This window comes from Camelus dromedarius, chromosome 12 (assembly GCF_036321535.1).
Source record: "Camelus dromedarius isolate mCamDro1 chromosome 12, mCamDro1.pat, whole genome shotgun sequence".
NCBI lineage: Eukaryota > Metazoa > Chordata > Mammalia > Artiodactyla > Camelidae > Camelus > Camelus dromedarius.
In genome coordinates this window covers 42,988,148-43,001,083 of record NC_087447.1, presented here as the reverse complement: position 1 = coordinate 43,001,083, position 12,936 = coordinate 42,988,148, and the positions used below count along the sequence as shown (strand labels likewise).

The 12,936-nt window shown below is 35.9% G+C and overlaps 1 protein-coding gene across 2 annotated transcripts in view; it reads right to left on the bottom strand.

Moving 5' to 3' along the window:
* The window catches only part of STK33 (serine/threonine kinase 33), a 118,414-nt gene that overhangs the window by 56,144 nt on the left and 49,334 nt on the right, over positions 1-12,936 (bottom strand). For both annotated transcript variants that reach the window (XM_031460089.2, XM_010985927.3), the window contains exon 2: positions 561-951. In XM_031460089.2, coding sequence (XP_031315949.1) covers positions 561-785 — 225 coding nt within the window. In that variant the 5' untranslated portion in view covers positions 786-951. The remainder of the gene's footprint in view (positions 1-560; positions 952-12,936) is intronic.

The following is a 12,936-nucleotide window of genomic DNA, read 5'->3' as shown; positions in this document are numbered from 1 at the left end:
AGTTGAATAAAATGTCCCCAAATCTAGATTTAATTCAATTTGAAAACCAATTCATTTCTTTATAAACCATTTTTTTAAGACATTGGAATAACATTCTGAATTATTCATAATCCTGGGAGACCTCCCTGGTGGTCCAATGGCTAGGATTTGGCACTTTCACCGCTGGGTTCTTAGTCAGGGAAAGCTCTTAGTGGTGAGGGGAATAGCTCAAGTGGTAGAGTGCATGCTTAGCATACACAAGGTCCTGGGTTCAATCCCCAGTACCTCTAAAAATAAATAAATAAGTAAACCTAATTACCTTTCCCCCAAAACAAAATAAAAAAAGAGTTCTTTTGCATAATCCTGGGAAATCATTAATTTGGGCAGTGGTTGGAAATGTTGTAAAAGAAATTACCAGCCAACTTTTCTCACGTCTTACATAAAAATAAAAAAAGTTACTTTAATAGCCAAGAAGGCAACGGAGTAGCTGACAAGGTCCCATGGGATATAGAGGAATCTAGGGATGGGATTAGGAAATGGAACATCGACTTGTGTTGAGATGTATAATCTTCAATATTTACCAAATCTTTTCCAGAGGCAGTATCTTTGATGGGTTGTCTTTCTTTTTTTCTCTCTGCTGAAACTGGAAATTCTGAGCTACCAATGCTTGATGTCTGTGACATTTCCACCACCGACATTGGAGAAAGCCTTGTTTTACAAGAACATACACAAAGTACATTTTTCTGAGAAGTAGATGAACATTTGGAGCATTTTGTGGATTTTTTACCAAAGCCACTATCAGCCATTTGCTTAACTGTGCACCAAAAGCAACTTGAAAGAAAGAGGCTTTTACTGTTTGAAGAAAAGAACTGGACCAAAAAGGATAAGGTAAGCTGATGGTGAAAACGGTAACTTCCAAGTGGTGAGGTCCTTGGGTTAATGATGCACTAGACTTACAGTCACACATGAGAGCTGCAGGAAGAAAAGAAATCACCATTTAGAAAATTCTTTCTTATCCTATCACTCTCCTAGAAATAAAAGAAAAACTAGCAGCTAGCACCCAAAGCATCCTGCCAATACTGAAATGTTAATATTTACAATAAAATTAGAACATAGTTTTAAAAAACCAACACATTGTCATCTTCCAAAATTGAATTCTTGAACTCTAGACATTTTATTTATTTAACAATCCAAAGAATCATTCTCTGTTCGGAATCATAAAACTGCTGAAAAGCATGGTTTAAGGAAATCAACTTGGTGGGTTGGTTATCATTTTTTTAATGAAGTAGAGTAGAATAGATAATATCTGAGTATATTGCATAGATCCTCGGTCAGTTCAGTGAAACTTTAAAAATATATGCAGATACATATGTACAGAAAGTGTGTGTGCGTACTTGGTCACAGTATAAAGTGCAGTTCTTACTGTGTGTTGTAGTAAAAAAAAAAAGGCTTAAAAATACTGATATAAAACATCCATTATTGTGATTTCAAAAGTTAAGCCTTAGTCTACTTATTATTAGAGCAAATCTATATTGTATGCTTCACAAAAGAGTAGATAATTGTATTTTTATAAAACTATCTAATTCTGAAAGCTCAAAGGCAATATTAGAAGTATCCTCGTTTTTATTCTCAAATAGAAAAATAGGAACTAGTGGGTGCTATTTCTTCCTGTGTGTAGAACAAGCACACCCAGCACTCTACCCAACTGGAGCTATTGTAGCTGTATGGTGGCAAGGTAGAGAGACGTGAGCTGAGGAAGGAGGGAGAATATGTTCTGCAGCACGTGAAAGAGAATACTTTGAGAAACTTCCAGAAGTAACTGAGAGTACGTTATTCTGGTTTTGTGCCATCCTACTACAGATATTATTTAAAAACGTATTTTGTGGAAACAATCTAAATGTCCATCGACAGATGACTGGATAAAGAAGCTGTGGTATATTTATACAATGAAATACTACTCAGGCATAAAAAAGAATAAAATAATGCCATTTGCAGCAATATGGATGGATCTGGAGATCACCATTCTAAGTGAAGTCAGTCAGACAGAGAAAGAAAAATACCATATGATACACTCATATGTGGAATCTAAAAAAGAAAAAGAAAAAAGAAGACACTAATGAACTTATCTACAAAACAGAAACAGACTCACAGGCACAGTGAACAATCTTACGGTTACCAACAGGGAAATGGGGTGTGAAGGGATACATTGGGAGTTCGAGATTTGCAAATACTAACTACTATATATAAAATAGATAAACAATAAGTTTATCCTGTACAGCACAGAGAACTATATTCAATATCTTGCAGTAACCTATAATGAAAAAGAATATGAAAACAAAAAAAAGAATATGAAAAGGAATATATGTATGTATATGTATGACTGAAACATTATGCTGTACACCAGAGACTAACAAATTGTAACTGACTATACTTCAATTTAAAAAAGTGTATTTTATAGTCACAAACTGATAAAGCTGCGGGTATACGGAATATATCTTTGTCCTCTGAACTGGAATAAACCTGACCAGAACAGGAGGTAGGTGTCTTTATTTCATTAAAGAAATATCCTTCCAATTTTCCTGCCTAAGACTGGTTTTCTAATCAGAAATGAGGGCTGACTTTTATCGAATGTTTATCTATTGTGATTATTCTATTTTTTCTTATTGGATCTTTTGATATGCTGTATTATATTAAAAGCTTTCCTAATATTAAGCATTCTCACATTTATAGTATGAGTCCTACGTGATCATGATGGATGATTCTTTCAATGTGCTGAAAAATGGACATGCTTGTATTTTGACTTTTCACAGTTATATTCATAAGTTCAACTGGTCTATAATTTTCCTTTTCACTCATCTTTGTCAGGTTTTGATACAAGATTCTGGCAGTCTCATAAAATAAATTGGGTATCTTTCCATCTTGCAATGCTTGGTAATAATCTGTATAACATGGGAATCTACAAGAAAATCTCCCAGGCCCATAGGAGTTTATGAAAGATATTGCTAGTAGTTAACCAATATTCATTTTCCCACTCTTCCTTATTAACAGAATCCTGATTTTTGCCTGGAGCAGCAACATGCTAATTAAAATCCTCCCTTTCCCAGCATCCCTTGTAGCTTGGGGATGGTCTCGTGGCTGATGATCATGAACCTTATAGATGCAAGCAAAGCTGTACTTACAAGAAAATTTATATTCTTAAATGTTTATCAAGGAAAGGATAAAAATATACTATATGAGCAGTCAAATCAAAATGAGATAAAAACATGGTTAAGGAACAAAATTTAAGATGAACAGAAATGAAAAAAGATGTAGGTTTTGTTGCATTTTGACTACAAGGCCCCTGATAAACTGACCCCTCACTACTCTCAGATTTCATATCTTACCAGTCTCACCCTTGCTCTTGATACACTGGTCTCCTTTGCTGTTCCTTGAATATGCCAAGCATATCCCCTTCTCACAGCTCTGGCCCTTCTGCTTCCTCTCTAAAATATCTGCATGGCTTGCTCCCTCACTTCATGATGATTTCTGCTCTTTTGAGTGACCTCTTCTAACCACTTCATCTGAACCAGCAGGCCCACTGACTCTGTCTCCTTACTTTACTTTATTTTTATTCATAGCATTTTATCATTTCACTCAGAAAGTTCTACACCAGAGTTCTTTCCTACTTTTAAGGAACAGAAAAATCCCATATATGTAAATTGTTTCAGAGCAATGAAAGCCATCCAATTTATTTCAGTCAGTTAGAATAACCAAAATCAGATCATGGCAGTGTTCTCAAAAAGGGATTTCTTGCAGGCCAATCTTATTTGTGAATTGATGCAAAAATCCTAAATGTTGTACTTGTATTTATCCCTGGTAATATGTACAGCATATTCTAAAGTTATTAGACAGAAATCATAGACAAGTCAGCCCAGTAAGTATGACCTTTCATCAAAGTAGTATGAAAAAACTCCTGCTGTGATTAAAACTCATAATAGTGAACACTGGAAAAGGTGCATAAAGAGCACCCTCCAGACAGGTAGAGGGAAAAAAGAATGCAACTGATGACAACTGATGACACACACACACACATTCTTAAGAACACTTGACCTTATTTTTCAAGTATATGTAGCAAGATAAAGAAAACTCAGAATGTACCTGTCTACACTTTGCAAAATGACTTAACTTAGGCCTTGGAAGAACATACTTTGCATTTCAGGTTAAATATAAAACCTGTAAACATAAATGACTCAGAGCAGTAGAGTAGATCTGCCAATAACAGCCTTTCAGTTACGGAAAATAGTGCTTCCTCTCCACAGGTGTAGAAAAGTCCCATGGCAGATGTGTAAAGCAGCATTTTATGCACACATCAGGAATACTGATTTTATAGTACTTTTTATAAGAAACTGAAAGAAGTGTTCCTAATGTAAAGGTTTATTTAAAATGTAACTGTGTTCCTTCATTATGAACAGTACTCCTAAAGCATACTTACCAAATCCCTCAGGTTTTACTACACACACACACACACACACACACTTTCCACAAACTTTCAATAGAATCTTTAAATATTACATATTCCATTTTTAAGACAGATTTTTTTTCCTGTGCATTGAAAAATAGTTATCTTTTTCTTCGCTCTATTCAGAAAACATCTCCTTTAGTTTTTCCCTCAATTTCTCAACAAATTGTATGATCACAATATCACTGACACTGACATAGGCTTCCAGGTCCTTTCTCGCTCCAGGTTCTGACATATCTGTTACACTGGACGTATCTGGTAGCTGTGTTCAGAAAGCAGAGGAGATCCTGTTACTCCCTGACGAGCTTGAATTCTGCTCTCCAACTTACACCGACTACTGCCTTTGCCAAAGCGACGTTCTACTTTCCTACCCCAGCAATTCTAAAACAATAGGTTGGATAGCTTCATGCAAAATTTCTTGACAAGAATTGGATTTCAAATTTAATTTCTTTTTGGCTGGCTGAATTCTAATTATTTTAGCTTAAAAACCAAAATAGAACAAACGTTTACTCAGAAACAATTACTTCTTTCTCATTTATGAATTGATCTGAAAGAGTTGCTACTAAAATAAATCTCCTGTCTAGCAGGACAAATGATGTCATTCATATTTTAGGGTCAAAAAATGAATCAGGTATTGCAAACCTAACATATCTTTATGTAAATACAAAGACAAATGGCTCTTCTATAGAATCAAAGAATTATGCTTAAGTAAGACTTTCGATATAAAGATACATTAGAAAACCAAAGAAATTTCTAATGTTACAGTGTTTCTTTGTGTCTACAAAGACTAGACATGTATGGGTATTAAACATAATGTAAACAAATAAAAAAAGGTCAAATCTCGTCAGTGTTTAACTAACATGTGAGCTTTCCTTTGGCTAAAGGTTTTCATTTTTTTCGGGAATAAGACAAGTCAATGGAACAACTCTGATATGGAAACTCTCTGAGCTTTTATTTAAGCATAAAAAGGTCTCTTCCATATTGGCAGATACACTTACAGTAATTTCCTGAAGAAAATGAACACAAGAATGGTTTTATGAGATGTAACTAGCTACAATTTTCATCCTCCAAAGCAATTTTTTAGTTTTCTTTGCTAAGACTATGTCTACAAGGAACCTAACAGTCGATTCAGTTTAAAAAAAAAAAAGAAGTGTTCTATTCAAGTGAAGGAAAAAAACTGGATTGTCTGACATTACGCAGACCAAGCGAATTGACTGTACATTCACCTTTCAACTACTTATTTTCATAACATGCATACAGAACCTAAGGAGGGGCCAGCTGGGCTTTCTAGATCATAGTGTTGCTATATTTTAAATGAGACCAGCACTTGTTTACTATTTCCATTCAGGTCATGATTAAAGAAATCAGTCTGTGCTGTCTTATAAAAGGATTTAGAGTATACTTAAATTTTGCATTACTTGAGACACATAAAAAGTGTTTAACAGCTAATGTGTGCTATTAGTTTTTTAATTTTAATGTGTATAATAATATTCCTCACTCATTAAGCTGTAATCTGGAGGGACAGTCTTTTTTTTAAAATTCTTATCTTTTTTATTGAAGTGTCGTCGACTTACAATGTTAGTTTCAGGTGTACAGCAAAGCAATTCAGTTATACATATACATACATACATACATACATAATTTTTTTGTCAGTTTCTTTTCCATTAAGACTCATTATAAGAAACTGAATATATAGCTCCCTGTGCTGTAAGCATCCTTGCTGCTTATCCACTTTACATATAGTCATATGTACCCATCAATCCCAAACTCCCAGTCTATCTGGAGAGACAGTCTTAAATGTGGTCCCCATGCTGACCGTTTAAGGTAAGAATAGATTTTACTAAGAAAGTTTGGCTTAAAGAGGCTGGATAAAACCTGGAGACCCTCTCCCGGATTCTTTCCTGTTGTTATCCACTGTCTTTTCTCCATGTACGTTACAAGCAACCTGAAGCCAGGGACTTTTATGTAGGCACAGACTAGTCCTTGAACGTAATACACACTCAACGAAAATTTGTTAGTGTTCATTTTGTGGGAAAGAGCCAGAATCACGTATCACTTAGGCAGAACGATAGGCAGGTATATAGAAGAGTCATCAAAGAAAGGAGGGTTCATGCGTGATTCAGAGAGTGCGTGCCAATTTCAATCTAATACAAAGGCTTCCTAACATTTAGAGCTGTCAAACTTGAAAGGAAAGACCATCTCCGTCACCAGAAGTATCCAAGTAGAGAATGGAAGGTCAGCTGGCAGGAAACCACACAAGACATTTAAGCACAGACTAGGATGCCTTGAGGTTCCTTCTAACCTTAAAAGTCTACAAAGATGAATCACCCCTTCTAATGATCAACTGAGGTGTAGCAGACATTTAAAGGAACCAAAGTGGCAGCTGACCTCACCTCTGCTGTGGAGGTTTCAGTATTATCTTGAGGGTCCTGCTTTCCTACCACAGACCAGGCCAAACTAGTTACAGCCTCCAAACTCACCCCAGCCCATCTGAATGTCTCCTTTAAAGAGCAGCACTGCTAGGCTTTACCATGGGGGACAGGGTGATAGTGAGGAGGTGGAAGGGGTGAGCTGGATGGAAGGCTGGATGTGCTAAGGAGTGGTGGCCTGCTGGCTAGAGAAGAAAAAGCTAAATAAAGTGTAGAGGAAAAGATACTTTAAGTAAACAAAAATAAGTCTACCTTCCAACTCATGAAATCAGAGAATAAGAGGTGAAGAGTGAGCAAATGGGCCCACATGTAGCTAAGGGAGCCAAAAACACAAGGTTGCTAAGAGAGTCCAGAAGAGAAGCAGAACCACGCTGAGGACTGTGGCAGGAACACTCAGCTGTGCTCCACTCAGGACGCTTAAAAGAAAATAGTCTTCTTGTACTCAGGAATCTTCTTTTCCAGCTTTACTGAGGTATAACTGACAAACAAAATTGTTAAGATATTTAAAATGTACATGATAATTCAATAACTGTATACAATGTGAAAAGATTCCCCTCCATCGAATTAACACATCCACCACCTCACATATTAGATACAAACTTCAGTCGTAAGATGAAAAAGGTCTGCAGAGCTAATGTATAACATGGTGACTACTGTTGATGACACTATACTTATTACATAATTGAAATTTTCTAAGAGACTAGAACTTAAATGTTCTCACACACAAAAGGAATCTTAATCCAATTAGCAGTAGATCAGTAAGATGAAGAATTTGATGGCAAATTTGAAAGGTTTGCTAGCTTCATTTATCAAATGCCAACTAGTATTTTTGGATTAATAAAAGATATTACTGTAAATTTGTGTAGTCAGAGACCTTTCCTGAATGAGAAATATTCCCAGGAGTATTGAAAGGAACTTTCCAAAGCCAACAACTTTCCATGAAACTAGTTAGTTAGCTAAGCAAAATGTGATATAATACTGAAACCCATATGTTTCATACCATACGAGAAAAGGCATTCTGACCCTCCAGATCATTTCAAATACTGGGAGCACAACTTAGAGGTATCCAGGCAACTTTTCTCTTGTAGCTAGATGTCTGAAAACTCGACCACTCCAAACAGTCTACAGCAAAACACCAACAACAGATTCCATGATCCCCGTTTTCAAGTTTCTGTGTAGGTAATATTAATTTAATAAAACAGAAAACAACAACAAAAATACTTCTCTTAACTGTGAGCCCCTCCAGGGCAGGAACTAAGTTCTATTCACCTTGTCATCTTGTATCCAGTAAAGGCCTCCATTATTAAATAAGGACTATTGATTGAAAAGCATTCACTGATTGACAGAAACAGTGTTTTCCAGCTTACAAATAATATGCAATGTAGCTGCCTGATGTAAGAAAGCCAGTGGCTTATCATGTAAACAAATAACATCCTTGAGGAAGTCTCCTGGCCAAAAAACTGCACTACAACCCAACCCTCACTCTATCCTGAAACTCCCATTCTAGAGCAAAACTCCAAAACCCCCATACTAGGCCTGACCTCCATCCTCTACTCTAAATTTCCACCTGCTTCCTGAAAGGCCCCCTATCAGACAAGATGTGTATTATGTTCTATTCAAGACTTTTGGTTTTCAGGAATCTAGAACGATGCACAGACACAAGTATTTATTTTGGTGAGGGACCATTTTGTCAAACTCTTAAGGGTTTCTGCAGGCTAAGACTAGTCCCCAACAACTACAAGCCTTGGTCATAATAAACTTTATTATTACTCAGATCTTCATATTCAACAAAAGATCACTACTTTTTGGCAGATGGTATAACTATCAATGACTGGTTCATTTTTCTTTCATAATAAAGTGTGCATGCCATAGCCAAGACCAAAAAAATTCTAGTGAGATATATATATAGAGATAGATAGGTAGATAGATAGATAGATAGATAGATAAAACTTCTCAGGCTCCCTAGCCAAATTGCTCCAAGCAAAGATACTAATTTTTTGGAAGAGCCTGTTTTCCTCACTCCTAATGATGAGCCATTTATCTGCAGCACACAAACCCCAGACTTACAGCCAGAGCAAAAGCATTTAGAATGTCATATCTCAGGCATCAATGTGGCATGGCTATTAAATTCAGCAAGACAGGAAAGAGAGGGGAAATGAGACCTAAAAGGCACTTACCGGCAAGGGTTCTGTATGTCTGGCCAAGAAGAGTGTCCAGAGGGCAGTAATGAGCTAAAAGAAAAGATCAACAGAGGTCCAAGTAGAAGGGACCAACTGAGAATCCAGCCATCTAACCATGTGTGTACGTACCCAGCAAACATTTTCTGGGTACCTGTTATGTACCAAGGATTGTGCTGGGAACACAGAGACTACCAAGACATTGGCTTTACCAATAATGATTATAGTAAAGATAATGACAGGTATGTACAAAGTACAAAAGTATTTTATTATTTTTGTGGTGTGATGATAAATAAAATTGTTTCCTTAATTTCTCTTTTTGATAGTTTGTTGTTAGTGTGCAGAAATACAATAGATTTCTATATGTTAATTTTGGATCCCGCACTTTACCAAATTCATTGATGAGCTCTAATAATTCTTGGTGGCATTTTTAGGATTTCCTATGTATACTATAGTATCATTTGCAAAGAGCGACAGTTTTACCTCCTCCTTTCCAATTTGAATTCCAGTTATTTATTTTTCTTGTCTGAGTGCTGTGGCTAGGACTTCCAATACTATGTTGAATAAAAGTTGTGAGTGTAGGCGTCCTTGTCTTGTTCCTGACCTTAGAGGAAATGCTGTCAGGTTTTCACTATTGAACATGATGTTAGCTGTGGGCTTATCATAGATGGTCATTATTATGCTGAGGTATGCTCCCTCTATATCCACTTTCTAAAGAGTTTTTGTCATAAATGGATGTTGAATTTTATCTTTTGCTTTGTCTGCATCTATTAAACTGTCCTAAAGAATGAGTTGGAGTTCACTTGGTGAACAAGTCAAAGAAATGCTCTCTAGACAGGGACACCAGCACATGCAAGGGCCCAGATCCTATGGTTCAAGAGGAGTAAAAGAAGGCAGTTTCCACTTGAAGGCAAGAATAACAGAAGAGAGAAAGCCAGGTCTGTACTAAGTAATGAGAAGAGGGAAGAAGCACTTCCAGGAAAGATCAGGGTTAAACAAAGGTGTCTTCTCTTAAGAATTATGGTTCCACCAGGCACAAAAGACAGATGAGGTGAAGTAAAACATGAGGTTCTCATTCTGAGAGAGCTGCAAGAAAGAAAGGACTGCTGCAAAGAGTCTTAGGTGAGCACTTACAACCCTGACACCAATTAGCCACAGATTTGGAGTGAAGAGAGAGTGGCCACCAAACTGCCAAAACTAACTCATCCAGCAAGTATCTGAAGCTTAGCCATCCACGGCAGGGACACAGGGCTTCAATGGATGCTGAAAATATAAACTGTAAAGTTCTAAAGTATGCAGAATAAGTCCTAGTCGGTACAGTCAATCCAAATCTACTGCCATATGAACAAATTAGAATTTAATGACAATTTCACTAGAGTCAATGTTTCAATATGACAGAATATATGGATTATTTCTTTTCAGTTCCAAATTAACAAAAAATACCAAAGGAAGCTTACTACTATAAATTCCACAGAAAATATTAAGTTACTTATTTCATACACACATGCACATATCCCTACTCCAACTTCAGCACTACTGCAAAAAAAGCTTCATCAGTCCCAACAAGAACAACAGCACCATTCTACCATTTGGGGTCTGAAGACCCCAAATTTCTAAACAATTCATGAGCATTTAAATCTCAGGAGTCTTCTTAATGATTCTATTTTACACTTACAGAAAATTTTAACTGAAATTCATTTGCCCTTGATAGTCAGAAAGAACCCAAGCTTTACTGTTAGACCAAGGTTCAAATTCTTCCCCAGTGACTTAACATATGTGGTCTCAGGTTCCTTATATGCAAAATATATAGAGGGGGTCTATACACCTACATGGCAGAATTGTTATAAGGATAGGATATAATGCATGTCAAGTCCTCATACATTGTAAGCTCTTAGTAGAGGTTTTTATTATTATTGTGAAACTCTGCCAAAAGTAGCACCAGGAAAGTATTTTACCAGTCATAATCTCTCAATCTAATGCTCTAAATATTGTTCAACATGGGTTCCAAAATACAAATCGCCATCTAATTAGTTCATAGCTAGCTTAGAAATAACCTTATGGGAGCTTACTCTAGATGTGCGCAGCTGAGCTGTAGAGGGAATGGCTTGCTGGACTGGCCCACAGGCAGCCTGTGAAATGTTCAATTCTGAATGCTACAGGCACTGAAATATCACATTTATAGGAATTTTATTTTTCAAATATGTAATGCTGAATATCAAGGAGACTATTTTAGCCTAGCCAAGGCCACAGTCTCTCAAAACATTACTGCTCTATGTTATACTTTAACAACTGATCAAGAAGGAATAATATATAAATGATAAGGTTTTCAGAGAAAAAAGAGGTATCTGCATCCATGGATTTATTTATATGGTGAGTTTTCCAAACCTTGCAATGGAACTGCAAAAACAATGTGATTAAAATCGATAGAGCACATCATTTGCTGATACTGTTGCCCAAGAAAAGGCAATAAGCCTTAGGCATGTTATTACTAGATTACACAATTTCACTGACAGGTTCAAGATTTTTAAAAGAAACTGAGAATAGAGAGGATTTCTTTTTTGAAGTCAAGGGATTTTTTTTCTTCAATTAAAAGGAAGTCATCATTTCTGTCTTTTTTATGATGAAGATTTGAAATGTCCTCTATAGTATTTTTAAAACTAATATGAATATTAAATTTTCCTTTATTTCCTAAAATAAAAATAGATCAATGATCCTGATTAAAATTAAACTGAAAGGTACTTTTGTTTAACAATACCATATCTAACCACATATCCATTCAACAAATATCAGAATGTTCAGGGACTAGTGGTTATAGGATTATTGTTTCTGCAAAGTCCATGCAGACAAATGTGAAAGTCCAAAAATATGAATTTCCAAACCTTTTCTGCAAAAATGATCAATGACTCTCTTTTCATGTCTTACTGATGAAATGATAAACTCTGAAAGTCCTTCAAAGAATGCTGTATTTCTATATTTCAAAGTATGCTTTTTAATCAGATAGCAAAAGTTAGCCATGTAGACATAAATTCATTTGATAAAAGGTGACCAAATAAAACTGAACCTAAAATCAGCAAGACTTTTACCCTAGACAGATCTTCTACTATACTACAAACAGAAAACTGCAAACATTGTTGATTGCTTTATAGTGAAAATTCCAAAGCAGAAACATTCTGTAGCATGGGAAGGCTGATGGAAACAACCATGTAGTTTTACCCTTATGACAAAAAAACTGTTGATGAGAAGAGGTGATATGATTTTAACTATGAATCCTGATAGGAAATAGAATGCTAGGCTCACAGAAATAAATAAATTGACCCAGGCATTAGGCCTACATTTACTAGCTTTTACCAAGTGAACAGTAGAGTCTATTCATGCGGAGCTTAGGTCTTTAGACCACCACCAGAAGTAGATAATTTTAAAAAGAAAATCTATAAAACATCATATATTTTCTTGTCACTAATGTACATACAGACTTACATATAAATATAAAAGCTTTATGTTCTAAGGAACATGAAAGATGCTCAACATTGCTAATTATTAGAGAAATACAAACCAAACTACAATAAAGTATCACCTCACACCAGTCTGAATGGCTTTCAAACAAAATGTTTCAACAGGGCACTTAAGCAAAAATATTACTTAAGATGTGGGAAAGCACTTCAGCCTAAGGCAACAGGAAAGAAGATCCATTTAACTCTGTTAGAGGGCGGAAGTTTCTACAAAGGAGGTTGGGAAATGCAGAGAAAAGACTCCTCCCTAAACAGGAGTTTAAAATGAATGAGCATCAAGATCCCAACCAACTTTAAATGCCATTGACTACAACATGTTCAAATATGAAATGGCAGAAGCTGAT